General features: G+C 36.4%; 1 protein-coding gene across 1 annotated transcript in view; it reads right to left on the reverse strand.

Moving 5' to 3' along the window:
- Nucleotides 1–19,794, reverse strand: part of LOC138696892 (guanine nucleotide exchange factor DBS) — a 57,584-nt gene that overhangs the window by 23,443 nt on the left and 14,347 nt on the right. Inside the window, exons 5-13 of the mRNA XM_069822359.1 lie at nt 19,413–19,526; nt 17,273–17,389; nt 15,594–15,719; nt 13,617–13,807; nt 11,621–11,741; nt 8,545–8,658; nt 6,537–6,731; nt 3,690–3,899; nt 2,648–2,863 (exon numbers count right to left, since the gene is read on the reverse strand). Of these exons, the coding sequence (XP_069678460.1) occupies nt 2,648–2,863; nt 3,690–3,899; nt 6,537–6,731; nt 8,545–8,658; nt 11,621–11,741; nt 13,617–13,807; nt 15,594–15,719; nt 17,273–17,389; nt 19,413–19,526 (1,404 nt within the window). The remainder of the gene's footprint in view (nt 1–2,647; nt 2,864–3,689; nt 3,900–6,536; nt 6,732–8,544; nt 8,659–11,620; nt 11,742–13,616; nt 13,808–15,593; nt 15,720–17,272; nt 17,390–19,412; nt 19,527–19,794) is intronic.

Raw genomic sequence — 19,794 nt, forward strand, 5'->3', positions numbered from 1 at the left:
TGCTCTCCTCTGGATTTAGAGGAAAGAGCTGGACTGAAGATGATTCTGATTCATTTCTTCCTGAAGACTGCACAATGGACGGAGTGGTGAAGAAATAATTCCAATATTTTTCAAGTGTTTCGACAAACAGTCATGCACCATGTGTAATCAACAGGATGCAACTGCACCTTTCTTTGGATACTCAGAAATTACATTTTGCAATACATGAGATACATCTTTCATTTTTTGAAATTGCGTGGAAATGGTGTGATATTATATCTTGATATTTTGATTTGATTAATTGTTTATCTGTTGAAAATGATAAAATTGACATGAGGTTTTTTAAGATATTATTTCCCTTCTCAGCAAGAGGTAGCAGCTTCATTGCAAGATAAACCATAGTGTGTCAGTACACTGAAAAACTATCCTTTTGTAAACTTCATCAGATGGTGTATAATTTTCCAACCACCAATTATTTTTTACTTTTAGGTGACAGATTGATTGTTATAACAGTAATAGTTGCTTTAGAATCACTGAATGTAACAGCTCGAAAATAAGAGATGCAGTAGAACAGATTTTGAAGTGTTGAATAGGTGGCTACAACTTCTCTATCAAAATTTGTAGCTCCATAACCTAAGAATTTATAAAACGGGAAAAGTGATCATGTAGCATCAGCACTTGCTCCATTTTGGTTGGACCACAGTATAGAGAACATACAGTAAAGACACTTAAGCCATTTCGTGGGAACAAATTCTGAGTGCGCATATCACGAAACTGGGTGTATTATCTGGAACCTCCACCAGATGGATCTCCATCTACGACAGGCCTGGCATAATTTAATATTAACTGAAAACATTCATTACTCATCTTTTAATAATTTTAACGACATGAGGCAAAGGAATGGCAATATGTTGTTGTTTTCTAATGCCAGGCGTTTGACAAAGTCATTTGACCTCTTGCACTCCAATATTTTTCAACGATATTATCATGACTAGCCACTGAAGCACAGATTTTGAGGTGTTCCGAATCCATTTCTTGGTTTGAGTTGCACAATGGGCAGTTAGGGGACTGATATATTCCAATTCTATGCAGGTGTTTGGCCAAACAATCATGGCCTGTTGCCAATCTAAATGCAGCTACAGACGATTTTCGTGGTACATCGGGAATTAACTGTGGATTTTGATGCAGAGAGTTCCATTTTTTCCCTTGGGATTGAGTTATCAAATTTTGTTTGTTGAAGTCTAAGTATGTAGATGTAATAAATCTCTTCACAGAGTAATACGTAGATTTAGTAACAGGTCTGTAAGTAGCAGTGCTGCCCTTCTTTGCTAAAGCATCCGCATTCTCGTTTCCCAGGATTCCACAATGGGATGGTATCCATTGGAATACAATTCTTTTATTGAGTGATAATAATTGAGAGAGCATTTTAGTTATTTCTGCTCTTTGAGATGAAGGTGTGTGTTTAGAGACAATTGATAGAATAGCTGCTTTGGAGTCTGACAATATAACTGGCAATATAACCATAATAATAATTACTTCCGTATGCAATCATCATGAAAATATTCACTAATTGACGCTAACGTTCAAGTCACTGTTTGAGGCTTTTGGTGGTAAAATTGATCCAAGTACAACATAATACATCATGGCGTCCGTTGCGGTGAAATGCGAACATGAACGTCAACAATGGATATAAGTATTTTGACTTCCTAGCGACATAATATTAATGATAGATAATATACATACAAGATTATTCGTATTACTGACCAATAAATTAAATAAATAAATATTTTACTAATATTTTGATAGTGGTTTGATACTAGCGACATAGTTGGATTCATTGAGAACTAGACCTTACTGAGCTTGAATTTAGTACCAACAACATCAAAGGCGCCGACAAGAGTTGTCCCTACTGATTCTTCTTATACTGTGGTTGGATAATATGCATCCATCAGTAAAAATATGAGAGCATTCTTTGTTAGGAAATCTACTATGAATAGTAACAGTAATTTAAGTTCAGAAGACTGAGATGAAATCATACATTGATTGAAAAGTGCGTTAGGAGAGGGGAGGAAGTAGCTTTTGAAAAACGTACGTCAGTCTGACCAGAATTCCACAAGCTTCTACCTAAGTAGTCTTAACCTTAGCCCTCGGCTTCTATACAGGTTTCAAATGCTCTGAAGTGATTCAGTGAGGCTAGATGGCTCCAGCAAGTGAAGTAGCAACTGATCACTCTAAAAGGATAAATGAAGAGTGTGTATTAGAGGCAGAGAATTTTTTTAGTTGGTCATTTAACGACGCTATACCAATTACTGGATCATTTAGCATCAATAGGACTGGTGATAGCGAAATGGTATTTGGCGAGATGAGGCCGAGGATTCGCCATAGATTACCCGACATTTGTCTTGCAGCTGGGGAAAACGTCAGAAAAACCCGACCAGATAATCAGCCCAAGCGGAAATCGAACCCATGCCCGGCAGAGAATTTCAGAACAGTCTGGAAAGATGGAAAAATTCCCGTAGCAACACTCTCTTCACGAGGGACAGCTGTTACAGTGACAAATAGACTGCTGACGATAAGAATGAGAAAGAAAGAGGTAGGACAAGTGACTGTACAAAAATCTAAGTGTGACACAGAGGTGGTTCACAGCAATCAAATCTAAGACACTTACTTTTGGCAAAGTGTTGGCTTTCTTGAACACCTTGCTGCTCATCTTGCCATGGTGATTGTGGGAATGGTGAAGTGCTCCACCTGGAGGCTGCTGTATGGGAATGGCAGGCTCTGGTGTTACTGTCTGAACTGGTCTTGGAGGCTTCAGTGTCAGACGTTTCAGGCTCGTCATTCTCTTCTCACACATCATTGAAACATCATCTATTCTTTGCAAAACCTGTAAAATATAAGTCAAGATTGAAAGTTAACTGATAAATACTTACTTACGGCTTTTAAGGTACCCGCAGGTTCACTGCTGCCCTCACATAAGCCCGCCATTGGTCTCTATCCTGAGCAAGATTAATCCAGTCTTTAACATATCCCACCTCCCTCAAATCCATTTTAATATTATCCGCCCATCTACGTTTCGGTCTCCCCAAAGTTATTTTTCCCTCCGGCCTCCCAACTAACACACTATATGCATTTCTGGATTCACCCATACATGCTACATGCCCTGCCCATCTCAAACGTCTGGATTTAATGTTCCTAATTATGTCAGGTGAAGAATACTATGCGTGCAGTTCTGTATTGTGTAACTTTCTCCATTCTCCTGTAACTTCATCCCTCTTAGCCCCAAATATTTTATTCCCAAAGAGCAGATCTTATGTAGGACGGACAATACAGAAGATAACATTCAAACATTTTTTGTACAACAAAAGAAACATGTATCATTACAGTGACAGAGGAGTGGTTTCAAATAATAATGTACTTCCATACAACATTCTAGGAATCTTTCAGAAATCAAATTTTAAAACAATGTACAGCATAAGTTTATGTCTAATGGCTTTTAAATCAATATAATACGTAAAACTGGTACTACCTATTCTGAAATGTCACCATTTTTCTACTTCTTTTTATATCAATCTAACGAGTCAAATATTGTCAAATTAAAAAATTATTATTATCTATATAAGTTTTAAAGCCTTAAAGATGTTTGTATTTAAGTATTAAAAACAATGTGATACTACAATTTTATAAGTTTCAAATTGCATGCTTTCACATACCTGCGTAACAAGAGCTTTAGTTTCTGGAGTAATTGAGTCTTGGAACAGGGAACGAAATTCCTTTGGACTGCTCAGTTTGAACTCCTCAGCACTGGCCACGTACTGCTGAATTTCAATCAGAGATTGTTCAGCAAGTTCTGGAGAGGTTGAGCACTTCTCAATATGCTGCGATGCCAGAAGATCTATTCCTCGAGTACACCATCTATTTGCCTAAGATCAAAAATGACTAATGACTTCCACTAGCTGGCTACAAATATAACATTGCTTACTCTAAGAAACTTTACAGAATTTTACTATGAAAACTAATGTGCACACTAACAGATGGAGAGGTAACTTCAAATTACTAACACACATGTACCCGAACAACATGGACATTATGACGAAGTGAAGAGAAGTGAATAAAAGCATTTGAACTGAAGATATGGAAAAGGATGGAATGTGTGAAATGGACCGACAGAATAAGAAACGAAGCTATGTTGGAAAGAGTGGATGAAGAAAGAATGATGCTGAAACTGATCAGGAAGAGGAAAAGGAATTGGCTGGGTTACTGGTTGAGAAGAAACTGCCTACTGAAGGATGCATTGGAAGGAATGGTGAACGGGAGAAGAGTTCGTGACAGAAGAATATATCAGATGATAGACGACATTAAGATATGTATATGGATCATACGCAGAGACAAAGAGGAAGGCAGAAAATAGGAAAGATGGAGAATGCTGGGTTTGCAGTGAAAGATATGACCTTGGGCAGAACACTATGAATGAATGTACCCCAAAACTTTCTTTGCTGGAAGAATTTCATGAAACACAGGATACGGTACAATAGATAAAGGAAGAATTATAAGAATTCACTTCATAATTACTGTACAGTTTCTTTAGTCTTGCTTTGACGAAAGTTAGGTTATGTTCTTCTTGTTTTGTTTTTAAGGTGCTTATTGTTTTGTGTTCTTGTCTTTTTATTTTGTTTATGTTTTTTATTATGTCTTGCCTTGTGTATTCATGATGTTGAATTTGTATATTTTCTATTGCTGTTTCTGTGTTTATGATTGTGTTCGTTGTCTTGTCCCTGTGTTGTTTTGATGTACATTGTGTTTAGTCCCTTTTCAAGTAATCTGGTTTCATTATGGTTGAATGTTATGTTGGCGCTGTTGAATATTCTCGAGTGGAATTTATGTTTCGTGCTGTATGTTGTTGTTTGTCGTCTCTTTAGCAGTGTTAGTTTGTTTTTGTATCTTTTTTTACTTTCTGGATTATTTGTGTTATTCTGTTTGTGTGTGGCTAATTCAGAAGATGGCTCCTACTAAGCTGAAACAAGTCAACTAGGTATTTACAAACTTAGTTTACATTTAACACATGAAAGTGATTATCATAAATATATAATATATATTAATTTTATTATTAAATCTATTCACTTAATCAAAAGTTAGCATTCATAGCACCATTAGCCAATAGAACAGAACATTGCGATGGCTAAGAAAGTAATACCTCGGATCTGTAAATTTTCAAGTGAATCAAACGATGGTTTTAAAAATTAATTTCTCTCAAAATAGGCAAAGTTTGTATATATGTTTCTGTTTTGCAAGAACCTCTACTTGGGGACAAAATATTAGTTAACTGTCCAATTTTGTGAACATAATAATAATAATAATAATAATAATAATAATAATAATAATAATAATAATAATAATAATAATAACAATAATAATAACAATAATAATAATAATAATAATAACAACAGTAGTAGTAATAATAATAATAATAATAATAATAATAATAATAATAATAATAGCAATGTATTAATATAAATAATAGTGTAGACAAACTAAATTACAATTTTTGTAGACACAGGCTATCACTTCTTAGCCACTGATTGGCTTTCTTTGCTAGACATCTGATAAAGTAAATGTTAACAAGTTCATGTCGAAACCTTCCCCCAAACTGTTCACATTATTAGAGATACAAAAAATTATTAATTGCTCATACTAACTGTAAGGTTGCGAAATTAAAGCTTGAATGAAATATTACCAGAAAACTGTGTAGCCCCCAGCCATAAGTAGATGGCACTCACTCACTCAGCTGATGAAGCAGACTGTACTTATGCACTGTATGCACATGACAGTGTAGACATGCCTGAAGGATGGCAACTCAACTACTCTCTTCAAGTATGCGCCATTGTTTCTTAATGTAACATTCTAAATAAGTTTTACACCCGAAGGGTAGCTAATTTTTTATATTTGTCTATCTTCTGTTGAGTCCAGTGTGCAGTTTGATGGAGGTTTCATGACTTCATTAAAAGATCCTTTGTGTATTCTAATCCAAATGAACTACAGTGAGATTTATATTGGATAAAAATAGAGTTATGGCAGGCTTTCTCAGAGTAGTGTCACATCCCCTGTCATTACATCACATTTCTTTAGAATTCTTCATCATTAATTAATGGTGAAAAAACAAAAGAGTATTACTCTGAGCGAGCTGGCACAGACAGTAACATTTGTGACTCGTATTTGGGAGGTATCTGGTTCAATCCCCGTGGCCGGCCAATCTGGCTGGGGTTTTTCATGGTTTCCCTCAGTCACAAACGTAAATGGCGGATTGGAAATTTATGTACCATGATTCATCACCGCCTCAGTCATCAATATCATAAACATCAATCAAAATCTAAAATCAGTTATATACACACAAGCCATGTACAACATACAACAGAAACAAGAACTCAACAATAATAACAATGGCAAAAAAAATACTACACTACACTAACACTCTGCCATACAGATGCTCCATCTACCTAACAATATTCTACTTCTCATGAATGGGCCAATATTGAAATATGAAACAGATACCTAGAATTTACCTTGTCTATTCGTTCTTGCAGATCTCTGCACTTTGCTAAAGTGATGAGGCGGCTTTCAAGACGTTCTGACAACAGATGGCACATTCGTTGCAGCTCTGAACACTTCGGCTGGACACAATCAAGTGCACAGTAATGGCGGCTATGCAGCAACTGCTGTCCTATCGATATTAATTCTTCTGCTCTCTCAATGTCATTCTGCAAACGAAATATAAGTTAACAGCAACTGATTTTGCAAAATTGTTATATTCTAATTTTGGTTGCAAAAGGGTATCTGTCGGATACAGGGGGGAGAGCCATTAATCCTTCCCATTGAAGGCCTTAAGGAACCAACCTGGACAAATACCCAATGTCCCATCCCTACCTTCCCGTGGTGCAGCTGTTAGTAAGCATAATTTTACGAGCTGAACTAAAGGGAGGGGCTACTCATCAATTAGCACTGGTCAGCTTGATGAGTTAATGACTCAATTTGGTATAATTTTCCTTTATCCAATACCTAATTCCCTCTTTACCCTTTCCTATCCAGTCCTCTGACTGAACTCTTACTTTCTTCGACCCCGACGGCATTAGAGCATTCGAGGCCTAGGGGTTCATTTCCCTTTCCTTCCTCCTCTTTCTACTTTTCTGTTCCTAGTGCTGATCTGCTATGGCACTAAAATCGTCCTCCAGTGGCTTAAGGAGGGAAAGCTGGTGATCATCAAGATCTCCCAGCTAGGTCCAGTGGACCCGTCAACCAACAGCAGGTGTGGTCCTCCAGACATTCTGGGGGTTGTGTGTGAATGAAGTAGCCACCAAAACGTTAAAATATGGTGTTCACATAAATCGGCTACAACTTGCCATTTTCATCAAGAAATGGATTCGAAACACCTCAAAATCTGTGCTTCAGTGGCTGACCATGATAATATCATTAAAAAATATTGGAGTAAAAGAGGTCAAATGACTTTATTCTCAAACGCCTGGCATTAGAAAACAACAACAACATATCCTAATTTTGTAGGGATGAGATAACTATGTCCCTTTGTAATTATTATAAGTAAAATCCTACCTATATAACAAATTAAGATGTAACATTCTAAATGTGCTAAGTGCCAATAGAGAGGTAGGAAGGGAGGGAGAGACAGAGGGAGACGGAAACACAGAGAGAGAGAGAGAGAGAGAGAGTGTGTAACAAATAAAACATTAAAAAATACATTAAAATCTGTAAATATTGAGAACCTGCCTGTAAGGGAATTTTTCCATGGTCCAATTACTTCATCAGTGTAATTCTATGTAAAAAGAACCTGCATTTGCAGAAAGTTGCTATATCAAGACTGTAATAGAGGTGCTAATATAAATCACATTGCCAATAGTCAACATCTAAAATTGAAAATCAAATCGATTTTATTTCTTTCAGAACATTTTCCGTAGTAAGAGGTGTGAAGTAACATTTAACTTTAAGGATAAATATTTTAGAAGAGATGCTAGTGTTTTATAAAGAACAAGATTCTTGGAACAGGGGTCAATGAGCCAAAATTACATGGTCGAAACCTACAGAATATTGTACATTTGTGAAGTTGGTGTACATGGCAGTAGCGAACGCAAAATTTATACTAATTGTATCCTCCATGTCGTCTGTTAGGATAGTACATCCTTAACAACATTTTCACGTGAGTTGTTTCACAACACCAAAGTGAGAGTAATTGAAGTCAGGGAAAATAAACTGTGAAACTATTTATGATCAAGTTTAAAGTTGTAAAAAATAAAGTCACTGGTATTATAACATTGAACAAGAGATAAAAAAAAATATGACTACATTTTAATGGTCCATGATCAGCAAATACATTAGGTATGCCCTATACAGTTTCTATAATGAAACTATGAACAGTGAAAACCCGCTTATAATGGAAATAAACACTGATGCTGTGGGATATTATTATATGCAAAAGTAACTGTAGTAATGATCGTTGATAAAATATGTCAAATAATTTTAAAATGAGACGAATTTGATTATTTTTGTATAAACAAAACTCACCATACACAGTTTCTGGAAGGCAGTTGCTTCTCTGATGAGAGTGTCCACTCTAGCTACAGTCTCACCAATTTCTGTCATTTCACACACTGTTTTCAGATGACTGTCAAAATTACCCTGGAAAAAAAAATTAAATTGTTAATAACATCTCTAGTACTGTATTATATACAGACGATTTGAGCATTATTTTCATAGAGATACAAGTTTCCAATAGACCTGATACAGCAAATTTGGTTTTGGGCATTCCATTTGTCTTTGTGCAATGATTTATTTACCCTGGGCTGATGAATGGATTTGTTCAAATGAAGTATCTATGAATCAATTCATTCAGGAATGCTGCATATGACATGTACCTCTTTGTAAAGAATTAATGGATCTTTATTTAGTATCAATAATGCACAATGGTGATTTACTCCAAATCCAAAGCAGCTATTTTATTCGTGAGTTTTGTATCACGTGCAATAAACTGACAAATTAAATAGTATGGTTCGCATCAAAATAAAAATTATGCCTCCTAAGAAATTACTTATTTATCTATATAATTACTTAAACTCTTGTCTGTGATTTCCATCAAACATCTACCATGAATAGTTCAGAAGAATCATCACAAAGACATGTGAAGGGGACAATCATACATCAAGTTGGCCTGGGTAGCAAAGTCAGTATAGCACTGGCCTTCTGTGCTCGGGGTTGTGGGTTCGATCCCAGCTCCAGTCGATGGCATTTAAGTGTGCTTGTTGATATAACTTCGGCAGTTGCGAGCGTCATTGAATAAACCATAATTTTTAAATCATACATCAATATTATTATCTGAGAAAGTCCAAAGCCAGAATGCTGCTCCTAAAAGTATTCATCACTACATGCATTAAATAAGCTTCTTAAATTGCTCCATATTGTGGCATAGTTCCATTTAATTATCCTTGGTAGTAGTTTTTTTTTTTTACTAAATATATTGGACCGACAAGTCAATACTAACAAATAAATGACGATAAGAACCTTCATTAGACGTAACAGAAAATCACTACCAGTTGTAGCATTTCTCAGTACCGAAATTCGAAACGAATTTGGTAAAAGAAAATTCAACCTTCAAACTATAAAATCACCCTAATTCACTAGCATATTGTGACAGCCCCGTCGAGACTCGATCACGCGTCCCACAGAGGGCAGGGTGCGCAAGGAAGGATCAGGCAACGTGGTGAAGCTGCAGCCACGCAAACTAAAGGGGCGCGACGTAAGGGAAGGACGGCACGCTGGTGCATGCCGAGAGGGGAAGGAAGCCAACTGCAGCGTGAGGAAGGGGGAGAAGAAGCAGAGTGACAGACTATTCTCGAAAACGAATTGTCCAGTAACGGAAACGTCCGGAAGGCCCGCGAAGCGTTGCCTAACAAATAAAAGGAAGCCAGCCTCCGAGAGGAGATCAGATTTGGACAGCAAGCCAGTTAGTCTTGTGTAGCAGTGAAGCCAGCTTCGAGACCGGAGTTCGACTTGAGTGTGTCTGCAGCTGTGTGAGCATCCTGGCCAGTGGACTGTCGCCAGAAGTCCGGAGTTCGAGTGCAGTGGACCGCAGTTGGGGGACCTGAGTTCGAAGTTCAGTGGACTGTCTCTGAAGGTCTGGGGTTCGAGATACTGTGAACTCGAGTGACAGAGCTAGAAGAACTAGCCAAGGCAAACGAACTGTGAACTGACAGTTCTGTTTTGTAAATAGTGCTTTGTGAACATTAGTTAAGATTAACAGTTCATTGTTGTTCTCAATAATCCAAGCAAATTGCCATTGTCGTCTGTGGAGTGCAATAACGAATACTCTGTTGATGTGTGGAGTGGAAATCCCATTGTTGACGAGAGCGTTTAAAGTGAATTGTAGAAAGGAATTATTGTTGTTTTGAATAAAAATTACATTATTGTTTTGTTAAAAAAGTTACAATATGTAGTAATGGAGGAATAATGATTAGATTTCACCCTTAGGGTATTAAGAAACCTGATCCGGACTATATCAGTGTCAGTAATGCCATTAGAGTATCTGTGTGAACACTCACTTGCTATCTAACCTTAACAAATCAATACATATACTCTACAATAAATTTCCTCTTATGTAATAAAGAAAATTTTCCAACTAACTCAGCCATACATAGTATAAATACCAGCAGAAGGAATGATTTTCACATGCCATCATCAAATTTATCATGCTTTCAAAGGGGAGTACGTTACATGGCGATAAAAATGTTCAATAGTCTTCCTGAAGACATTAAGAATCATAGCCAAAACCCTGCATTATTTAAGACAAAACTAAAAAATTACTTAATATCTCACACTTTCTATTCTGTAGATGAATTCTTGACATTTCACAGTACTGTGTAAATATTATAATAATATTAAATGGTAAACATATTACATTGTATAAAATATTATTGTTATTAAGGTATTAATTCTGTACATATTTCATATTTGCATTTTATATGTATTGCATTTTATTGTTAAACGTAAGAATTGGACATGTTCTTTATTCTATGCTGTAAAGCAAATGTAAGAATGAATGAATGAATAAATGAATGAATGATAAATGAAATGAAATGAAATGAATAAATGAATAAGTCTGTCTGTCTATCTGTCTGTCTGTCTGTCTGTCTGTCCGTCCGTCCGTCCATCCATCCATCTATCACACTTAAAATACTTTTCAGTTGCACTAACTTCTTTTGTTAAAGTTTCCCAATGAAGAAATATTCGAATATCCTCTTTCCCTCACATACATTATTTGTCTGTGTGTTTAATATTACAGACTAAGTTTATATGATGGTTAGTTAATAATTAAATCTTGGGTATTTACATTGTGCACTGCAGGAAAACGTCTGCAATATGTTCAATTCCTCACTTGATACATAGCTGAAATTATGTTACATGCACTGCTGTAATCAGCTGTCCTTCTAGAAAGATAACCGTCACGTTTGGGTCTCTTATTTCAAGTTGGCCTTGGTAATTAGAAACATTGGTGATAACACGTCATGCAAACCTGCATCACTAGCCTTGTTACTTGTCATTAATGTAAGAGTGTGTGCTCTTGAACAGAACTCTGTTTTGCACAAACCTGGAGCTCCTTGAAGTCCTGTTCAAACCTTCTTAATTCGAGACACTGACGTAATCTTGCTGAATGACTGAGCCAGAAATCATCAAATGTTCTCTCTGTTTCTTCAAGCTGAACCAGCAGCCTGTTTATTGTAACAGAATAAATAACAATCCTCAATATCACACATCAATACAAATTTAATTTTAAATGAAAGCTTTCATTTACGACTGGAGGTAAACACTCATATCCTCGTCCTGCAGGATTATATCACCTGGACCTAGCTAAAACAATGTTCTGTTCTTTTCTCTTACACTAGTATGTTACAGAAAAATAAACTGTTCTAATATTTTTTTTGTAATATAATCTAATAAATGTGTTCGTATGTTGGTTAGCTTCTAATTGCAAACAAGTGAAAAATAAGTAATTGGTCTTTCCCAATGTTCTCGAGCTCAGTTAATACCCATTTTCAAATTTTGAACCGGGTACTGGTATGTCAGTGAAATCGCTATACAGGGTAGAAGGGAACCTATTACATTAATTCACAGAGATAATAGATCAAGTCAATGTGAACAAGTTTTGTCAAGAAAATCAAGCTTTCAGGTATAACTCCCTGTAAAGTTGATTTGAATAATTTCGAGGGAAAAATTGTTCCAGGGCCAGGTATCGAACCCGGGACCTTTGGTTTAACGTACCAACGCTCTACCAACTGAGCTACCCGGGAACTCTACCAGACACTGATCCAATTTTTCCCTCTATATCCACAGACCTCAAAGTGGGCTGACGTCAAGCAACCAACATTGAGTGCACACTAACTCTGTGTGACTTAAATTGTGGTTGCTTGACGTTGTCAGCCCACTTTGAGGTCTGTGGATATAGAGGGGAAAAATTGGATCGGTGTCTGGTAGAGTTGCTCTATTGGTAGAGCGTTGGTACGTTAAACCAAAGGTCCCGGGTTCGATATCTGGCCCCGGAACAATTTTTCCCTCGAAATTATTCAAATCAACTTTACAGGGAGTTATACCTGAAAGCTTGATTTGCATAATACACGTCACTGTTCGTTAACAGGAAACCACAATTTAAGTCACACAGAGTTAGTGTGCACTCAATGTTGGTTGCTTGACTGTTGTCAGCCCACTTTGAGGTCTGTGGATATAGACGGAAAAACTGGATCGGTGTCTGGTAGAGTTCCCGGGTAGCTCTGTTGGTAGAGCGTTGGTACGTTAAACCCAAGGTCCCGGGTTCGATACCTGGCCCGGAACAATTTTTCCCTCGAAATTATTCAAATCAACTTTACAGGGAGTTATACCTGAAAGCTTGATTTGCATAATACACGTCACTGTTCGTTAACAGAAAACCACAATTTAAGTCACACAGAGTAGGTGTGCACTCAATGTTGGTTGCTTGACATCAGCCCACTTTGAGGTCTGTGGATATAGAGGGAAAAATTGGATCGGTGTCTGATAGAGTTCCCGGGTAGCTCTGTTGGCAGAGCGTTGGTATGTTAAACCAAAGGTCCCGGGTTCGATACCTGGCCCCGGAACAATTTTTTCCTCAAAATTATTCAAGTTTTGTCAACCAAGTTTTTTGATACGTCCAATAGTTTTGAGAATACGAAATGTAACATAGTGAAATGCTGCAAAGAGTAGCAGTGCTCCTTGAAGTTTTTGCTCTGCAGTGGGGTTGAGTGTAACTACAATCAACCACTCCGCAAGACTTCCTAGAGGAGAATGTAAACAAAAACGCACGTTAATTTTACAGAAACGAGGCATGGTGAAACAGTCAACTTTCAAAGATCTCATTAAAATTAAATGACCCGTTTTTTGACAAGTCGTTTGTGCTGATTTAAAGCAGCTTGGAGAAACCGACCATAAGTGTGTATATTATGTGAATGGAGACAAGTTTTGCGAGGAAATCTCAGAAAACATTATTAGCTAAATATCTAATCAATATAAATACTACACGTAACAAATTCTTCATGCCAAGTATAAAACACCAATGACAATAAAAATGAGCTAACCTCTCCACAGCTGTAACATTGCCCAACCTATATGGACAGACACGGTACAGCTCTAATTGGTCCTCCCTGCTGACACATGTTGAGGTAGTGTTATTACTGTTAACAGGACGTTGCCGAATACTATTCAGAAGATCTTCACCATGCTTGGCAGCATTCAAAATTTCTTCTTTCAGTTCTGAATATTCAATACCCTGAATGAAAAACAGTTCTCAAAATCTTGTATACTCTAAAACATGAAAGCAATGAAGATAATTTTATTAATATTAAATTTTTATTTCTAGAGCTATGAACTGTTTTAATTAGTCCAGTGAAGAATGGAAGGCACATCAGTGATCATACATACAAGCTTTAAACCTCCAGAAAGAAGCTTTTCCAATTAAAATAATACTTCAAAGATACGTAAATTAATTTTAATACATTTGTAAACATAAACAACTTACATCAATTAATATTAGAGGAGAAAAATTCGCTCAGGTGTCGGGGATCGAACCTGGGTCCTTCGTTCTACGTATCAAGTGCTCTCACCATTGAGCTACACCGAAGTCCAATCCACAGCACCGGATAGAACCCCTCTCCTCCAGTGTTTTTCCCTTCGTGGCCTGACTCCAAGTTGGGCATGGATGTTGACATTTTATATTTAATCAATTGCCATTATACAAGGAGCGCACTCAGTTGAGTGACTTGGTGGCCGGGATTCCACAGTAATATGCACAGTAATGTGTACAGAAATATGCACTGTTGCTAGAAGAATCTACGTAAAGATTATATTTTGGTCCTACAGAATACATCATAATTGTTACCATAACGATATATTCTGTAGGCCCAAAAATAATAATCTTTAGAAAATTCTTCTAGCAACAGTGCATATTTCTGTGGAATCCCAGCCACCAAGTCACTCAACTGAGTGCGCTCCTTGTATAATGGCAGTTGACTTAATATAAAATGTCAATATACATGTCCAACTTGAAGTCAGGCCACAAAGAGAAAAACACTGGAGGACAGAGGTTGGATCCGGTGCTGTGGATTGGACTTTGGCATAGCTCAATGATGAGAAAGCTTATAGTCCCGTCGCTCTAATTTCTGGCAGCCAATCACATTGCAGGTCGGTTACATTTAAACGTGTGCATCTTGTGATTCGCTTATGAAGACGTTATTCATTTCTTTAGGCTCGATAAATACTTAATATAATCGCCCGCCATTTTGGCCCTTTCGTTGGCGTTTGCAGAAAGCACACGAAGACGTTATTTGCCGCTCAATTATTTGCTGAATTACAGTGAGTTTGATTTATTATCATAGGAGCTACGACATGATAGTGTTTAACAGTGTGGCAAATAAATTCCTCGTATGGTAGCTCGGCAACGAAAGAACAAAAATGGCGAACGATACTACCTACCTAAACTTTATAGAGCCTTCACTTCCTAAGACGTAAGCAAAGAGGAGGAGTCATGCCGGGATTAACAGCGTCGCGACTATAGTATGTAGAACCAAGGACCCGGGTTCGATCCCTGGTGCCGGAGCGAATTTTTCTCCTCTAATATTAATTGTTACCATAACAGATATATTCTGTAGAACCAAAAAAATAAATAATAATCTTTATGTAGAGATTTACATCAAGTTCTCATTTGCTTCTAAATAAAGAAAATAATTTCACAAAATATGCGATTTTGTATTACTGTTTATTCTATTTTATAAATAAAACACAGAGGCTTTTAATAATTAAAATTGTGTGACTCAGTCTAATGTGTGACGCACATGGGGTTTCTCAATACCAGTTGGTTCCCAGTGCATAAACTGTGTTACACATATGCAATGTGTTTTCAGTCAGTCGAAGTCATTCAACCATTGTAACAAGACATGTGTGTTTTCAGAACGTAGCGTTTCTTAAAAAACTACATAATATGGCCGAGTTTATATTTTCTTTTTATAACATCATATGTTCTTACATGTTCATTTGCATCAAAATACCGGATTAATTACCTGTGAGTTAAGAAGCTGTTGTGTGGCATCCACATCATTTGGGAACTCTGTGTCCTGAAGACTCTGTGTGAAACTGTCTAGTGCAGCTGAAACCTCTTGTGTGTTGCAAGAAAACTTCTCCAATGCCTGTAACATTACCATCTCTGCTAAGATTACTTTTTATGGAGTCTTTCGGCTATTTATTGAATAGCATATATATGTCTCTACATATAATTTTTTATCCTTGATTATTTTAATGATTTATAGCAAATAAGATATTGTAGTTCAAAAAGATTGGCACAACCAGTGCTCACATATAGCAGTGAAGTGTGGACCATCCATGTTAAAAACGAGAAAAGTTTAGAAGTAAATGTGAAAAGAGATTTCTGAGCAGAACAGCATGTATATGAAAAAAAAAATATATATATAGGTATATCCTTCTGGACAATATAGATAACTGTAGCAATAGATAGAAAAATCATTTGTTAAGGGGAGAGGATGGTATTTCTTAAAACTTTTTTCCTGTTTGGTGTAAAATATTAATTTTTTGTATGTAGAGAGCTCATAGCTGTAGCAACTCAATCAAATAAAAATATTGTGAAAAAAAAATTATTTGGGTGCCCAGATTTGAAAAAAATATACCCAATGCAGAATTGTACTGAAACCGATATATCTAAACCGTTTTTAAAGATAGATTCAAACGGTTTTTTGCAATGTATTTTCAAAAGCATGTTCTACAAACTGTCTAACAGAATTTTGATATTATTCCCTATGGTTGTAAAGGAAACAAAGTTTAATAACAATTTTCTGATTTCCTTTCTTGCAAACAAACGGACGTAATTTTGAAATGAAATCAATTAACAAAATTCTGTTACAGAGAAAAGTTTCCTAATAGACTAAAGAATGTGTGTTCTAAATTTCATGCATGTATCTTTAATAGTTCAGAAATTATATACATTTTTGTCTGGCAATGTAGCAAAAAAATGAAGTTCCTGGAAACCGATAAAAGTGGGCGTGTGATTTAAAATTCCATAGCGCAGGAAGTTTAAAAATGACGTCTCGACATCCGATAAGGGCACAAATACCCACAAAGTGTTATGCAATGCATTCCACACATATCAAAGAGTATTTTAAGGAAATTTTTTTTTTTAATCTAATTTACCGGAAACAACAATAAGTGGGCGAGTGATTTAAAAATCCATAACGCAGGAAGTTAAAAATGGCGACTAAACATGCGATAAGGGCACAAATACCCACAAAATGTTATGCTATGCATTCCACACATATCACAGAGTATTTTAAAGAATTTTTTTTTTTTTTTGAAAATTTACTCATTTTTCACCACATAATACTATCCTCTCCCCTTAAGGAAGGACAACTCAAGATTTTCATGTTAAATTTTTTATTACTAATCTAAGATAAAATCATCATTAGGTAGACCTAACAAACGATAAAATGAGACCATAACAGGTCAGTAAGAGGCTAATACATGTCAGGATAATGATGATGATAATGTTTCCAATTGTTTATTTTTATTATTAAACTTAGTTAACAACATTAAAGAAAAGAATTGCAAACCAATTATTTTGCATCAGCCTTATATTCGTGTAACTGTTACAGGTCGCACAAAACTACAACTTACATTGTCTTTAAAACAGTAAAACTGCACTATTTGTTAGTAACAAGTGATTCATACACACCACACGCTGTTGGATCCATTCCTGATGGCAGTATGGGATCTCTCCACCAAGGTCAGCTGTAAGCTGACTTTTCTCCACATTCTCATGCAATTCTTCTACACAATTACACACAACCACCTGCACAAATAAATTCATTCTTAAAGAAGAATAGTTCTTAGGATTTAATATAAGTAGTAATAATAGTAAAACTATCATTCTAACCTGAGATCCAGTTTCTAAGATACCGAAAACGGTGCAGTAGAGAATATTTTATTCACATAATTCTACCACAGCCATTTATGAATTTCATATGGCACACACATAAAAACAGGGTAATTCATGACTAACGTGCATAATTTGAAGAGATAAGCCCTAGGTTATACTATGGTAAGAACATTTCCAGTAAACATGAGTCCAATTGCTAAAGATTTACGTTTCAAAGAACTGAATTTAAACGGGATTACAGATGTTGATATGTATATCCTGATAAATACAGAGTAAAGTCATCTGCAATTAATATAATACAGCTCTGCCAACAAGTCGTGATTTCTGGGCAATGCAGTTATTACTATAGCAGACTGGGAAGATGAAGGTGAACACCTTAAATCTGGGCCTTATCAACTAAGGGAGTAAACCCCTACAGAAAATCCTTGGTCCTCCTAAGTAAGGGGGTTGTACGTTCGAAGTTTTCACTACAGACAATTTGTTTTGCATGTGCATCTCTAGCGAGAGAAGCGTGAACTACGCAAAAAAAATGGAGCGCATGTTACTCTCATCAACTTGTGAAGAGTAGCGATCTAATATAGTCATGTTAATAGACAGATACAGATATCCACAGCTAGGACAAAATATATAGTTTACAGAACAGTTTTATATTGCTTTTATTAAAATGTGTCTTAGTGAAACTTACAGCAGAGTCCGTATACGCCAGTTTCTATCTGATGCTTTTCCAATTCACTGCGGGCTAAAGCAGGGAGATGCACTATCACCTTTACTTTTTAACTTAGCTCTAGAATATGCCATTAGGAAAGTTCAGGATAACACAGAGGGTTTGGAATTGAATGGGTTACATCAGCTTCTTGTCTATGCGGATGACGTGAATATGTTAGGAGAAAATCCACAAACGATCAGGGAAAACGCGGAAATTCTACTTGAAGCAAGTAATGAGATAGGGTTGGAAGTAAATCCCGAAAAGACTAAGTATATGATTATGTCTCGTGATCAGAATATTGTACGAAATGGAACTATAAAAGTTGGGGATTTATCCTTCGAAGAGATGGAAAAATTCAAATATCTTGGAGCAACAGTAACAAATGTAAATGACACTCGGGAGGAAATTAAACGCAGAATAAATATGGGAAATGCCTGTTATTATTCGGTTGAGAAGCTTTTGTCATCTAGTCTGCTGTCAAAAAATTTGAAAGTTAGAATTTATAAAACAGTTATATTACCAGTTGTTCTGTATGGTTGTGAAACTTGGACTCTCACTTTGAGAGAGGAACAGAGATTGAGGGTTTTAGAGAATAAGGTTCTTAGGAAAATATTTGGGGCTAAGAGGGATGAAGTTACAGGAGAATGGAGAAAATTACACAACGCAGAGCTGCCTGCATTGTATCCTTCACCTGATATAATTAGGAACATAAAATCCAGACGTTTGAGATGGGCAGGGCATGTTGCACGTATGGGCGAATCCAGAAATGCATATAGAGTGTTAGTTGGGAGGCCAGAGGGGAAAAGACCTTTGGGGAGGCCGAGACTTAGATGGGAAGATAATATTAAAATGGATTTGAGGGAGGTGGGATATGATGGTAGAGACTGGATTAATCTTGCTCAGGATAGGGACCAATGGCGGGCTTATGTGAGGGCGGCAATGAACCTCCGGGTTCCTTAAAAGCCAGTAAGTATATGCAAATGATGCAATAACAAAACAGAAACACTGGCTGAAACATATACTTCTGAATGCTCATATCAACAACATTCTCAAGCTGGCAGAACATCTTCAGAAATTGGATCAAAATATGAAAATGATGACTATACTTAGCAACAAGGCCCTAATGGTGATGGTCTGTATGAGATGTATGCGCTTTCAATATCAGATGATATTGGACGCATGTATCAAGAAGAAGAAGAAACATTACTACCACACGTGCATAAAACTCACCCTAAATTTGAACTCTTCTTTGAACAGTTTGTTACTGACTTCAGAGATGGCTTTCTGTAGAAATCCTGCTGGCCGCAGGACATAGGCTACATGTATAAGGCCAGGAAAGAAGCCCTACAACAAAACACACAATGTAGTAAAAAGGTGCATTAATAGGAATAGGAAGAGGGGAGATTTTCTTCATTTAGGTAGATATTTACAATGAAGCAAATTTCTGTGAATATAAGATCACTATATAAACAAAAAAAAAAGTGTTATACAAAAGCTGTTGGAGAACTATATAAACAAAATAAAGTAGACAGACTTTAATGTTTTAGTATTCAGTAATGTTTCCTTTTTGTTTTTACAAGGCAATAGTCAAAAACACAAAACAGACAAAAGA

The sequence above is a fragment of the Periplaneta americana genome, chromosome 3 (assembly GCF_040183065.1).
Source record: "Periplaneta americana isolate PAMFEO1 chromosome 3, P.americana_PAMFEO1_priV1, whole genome shotgun sequence".
Taxonomy (NCBI): Eukaryota; Metazoa; Arthropoda; class Insecta; order Blattodea; family Blattidae; genus Periplaneta; species Periplaneta americana.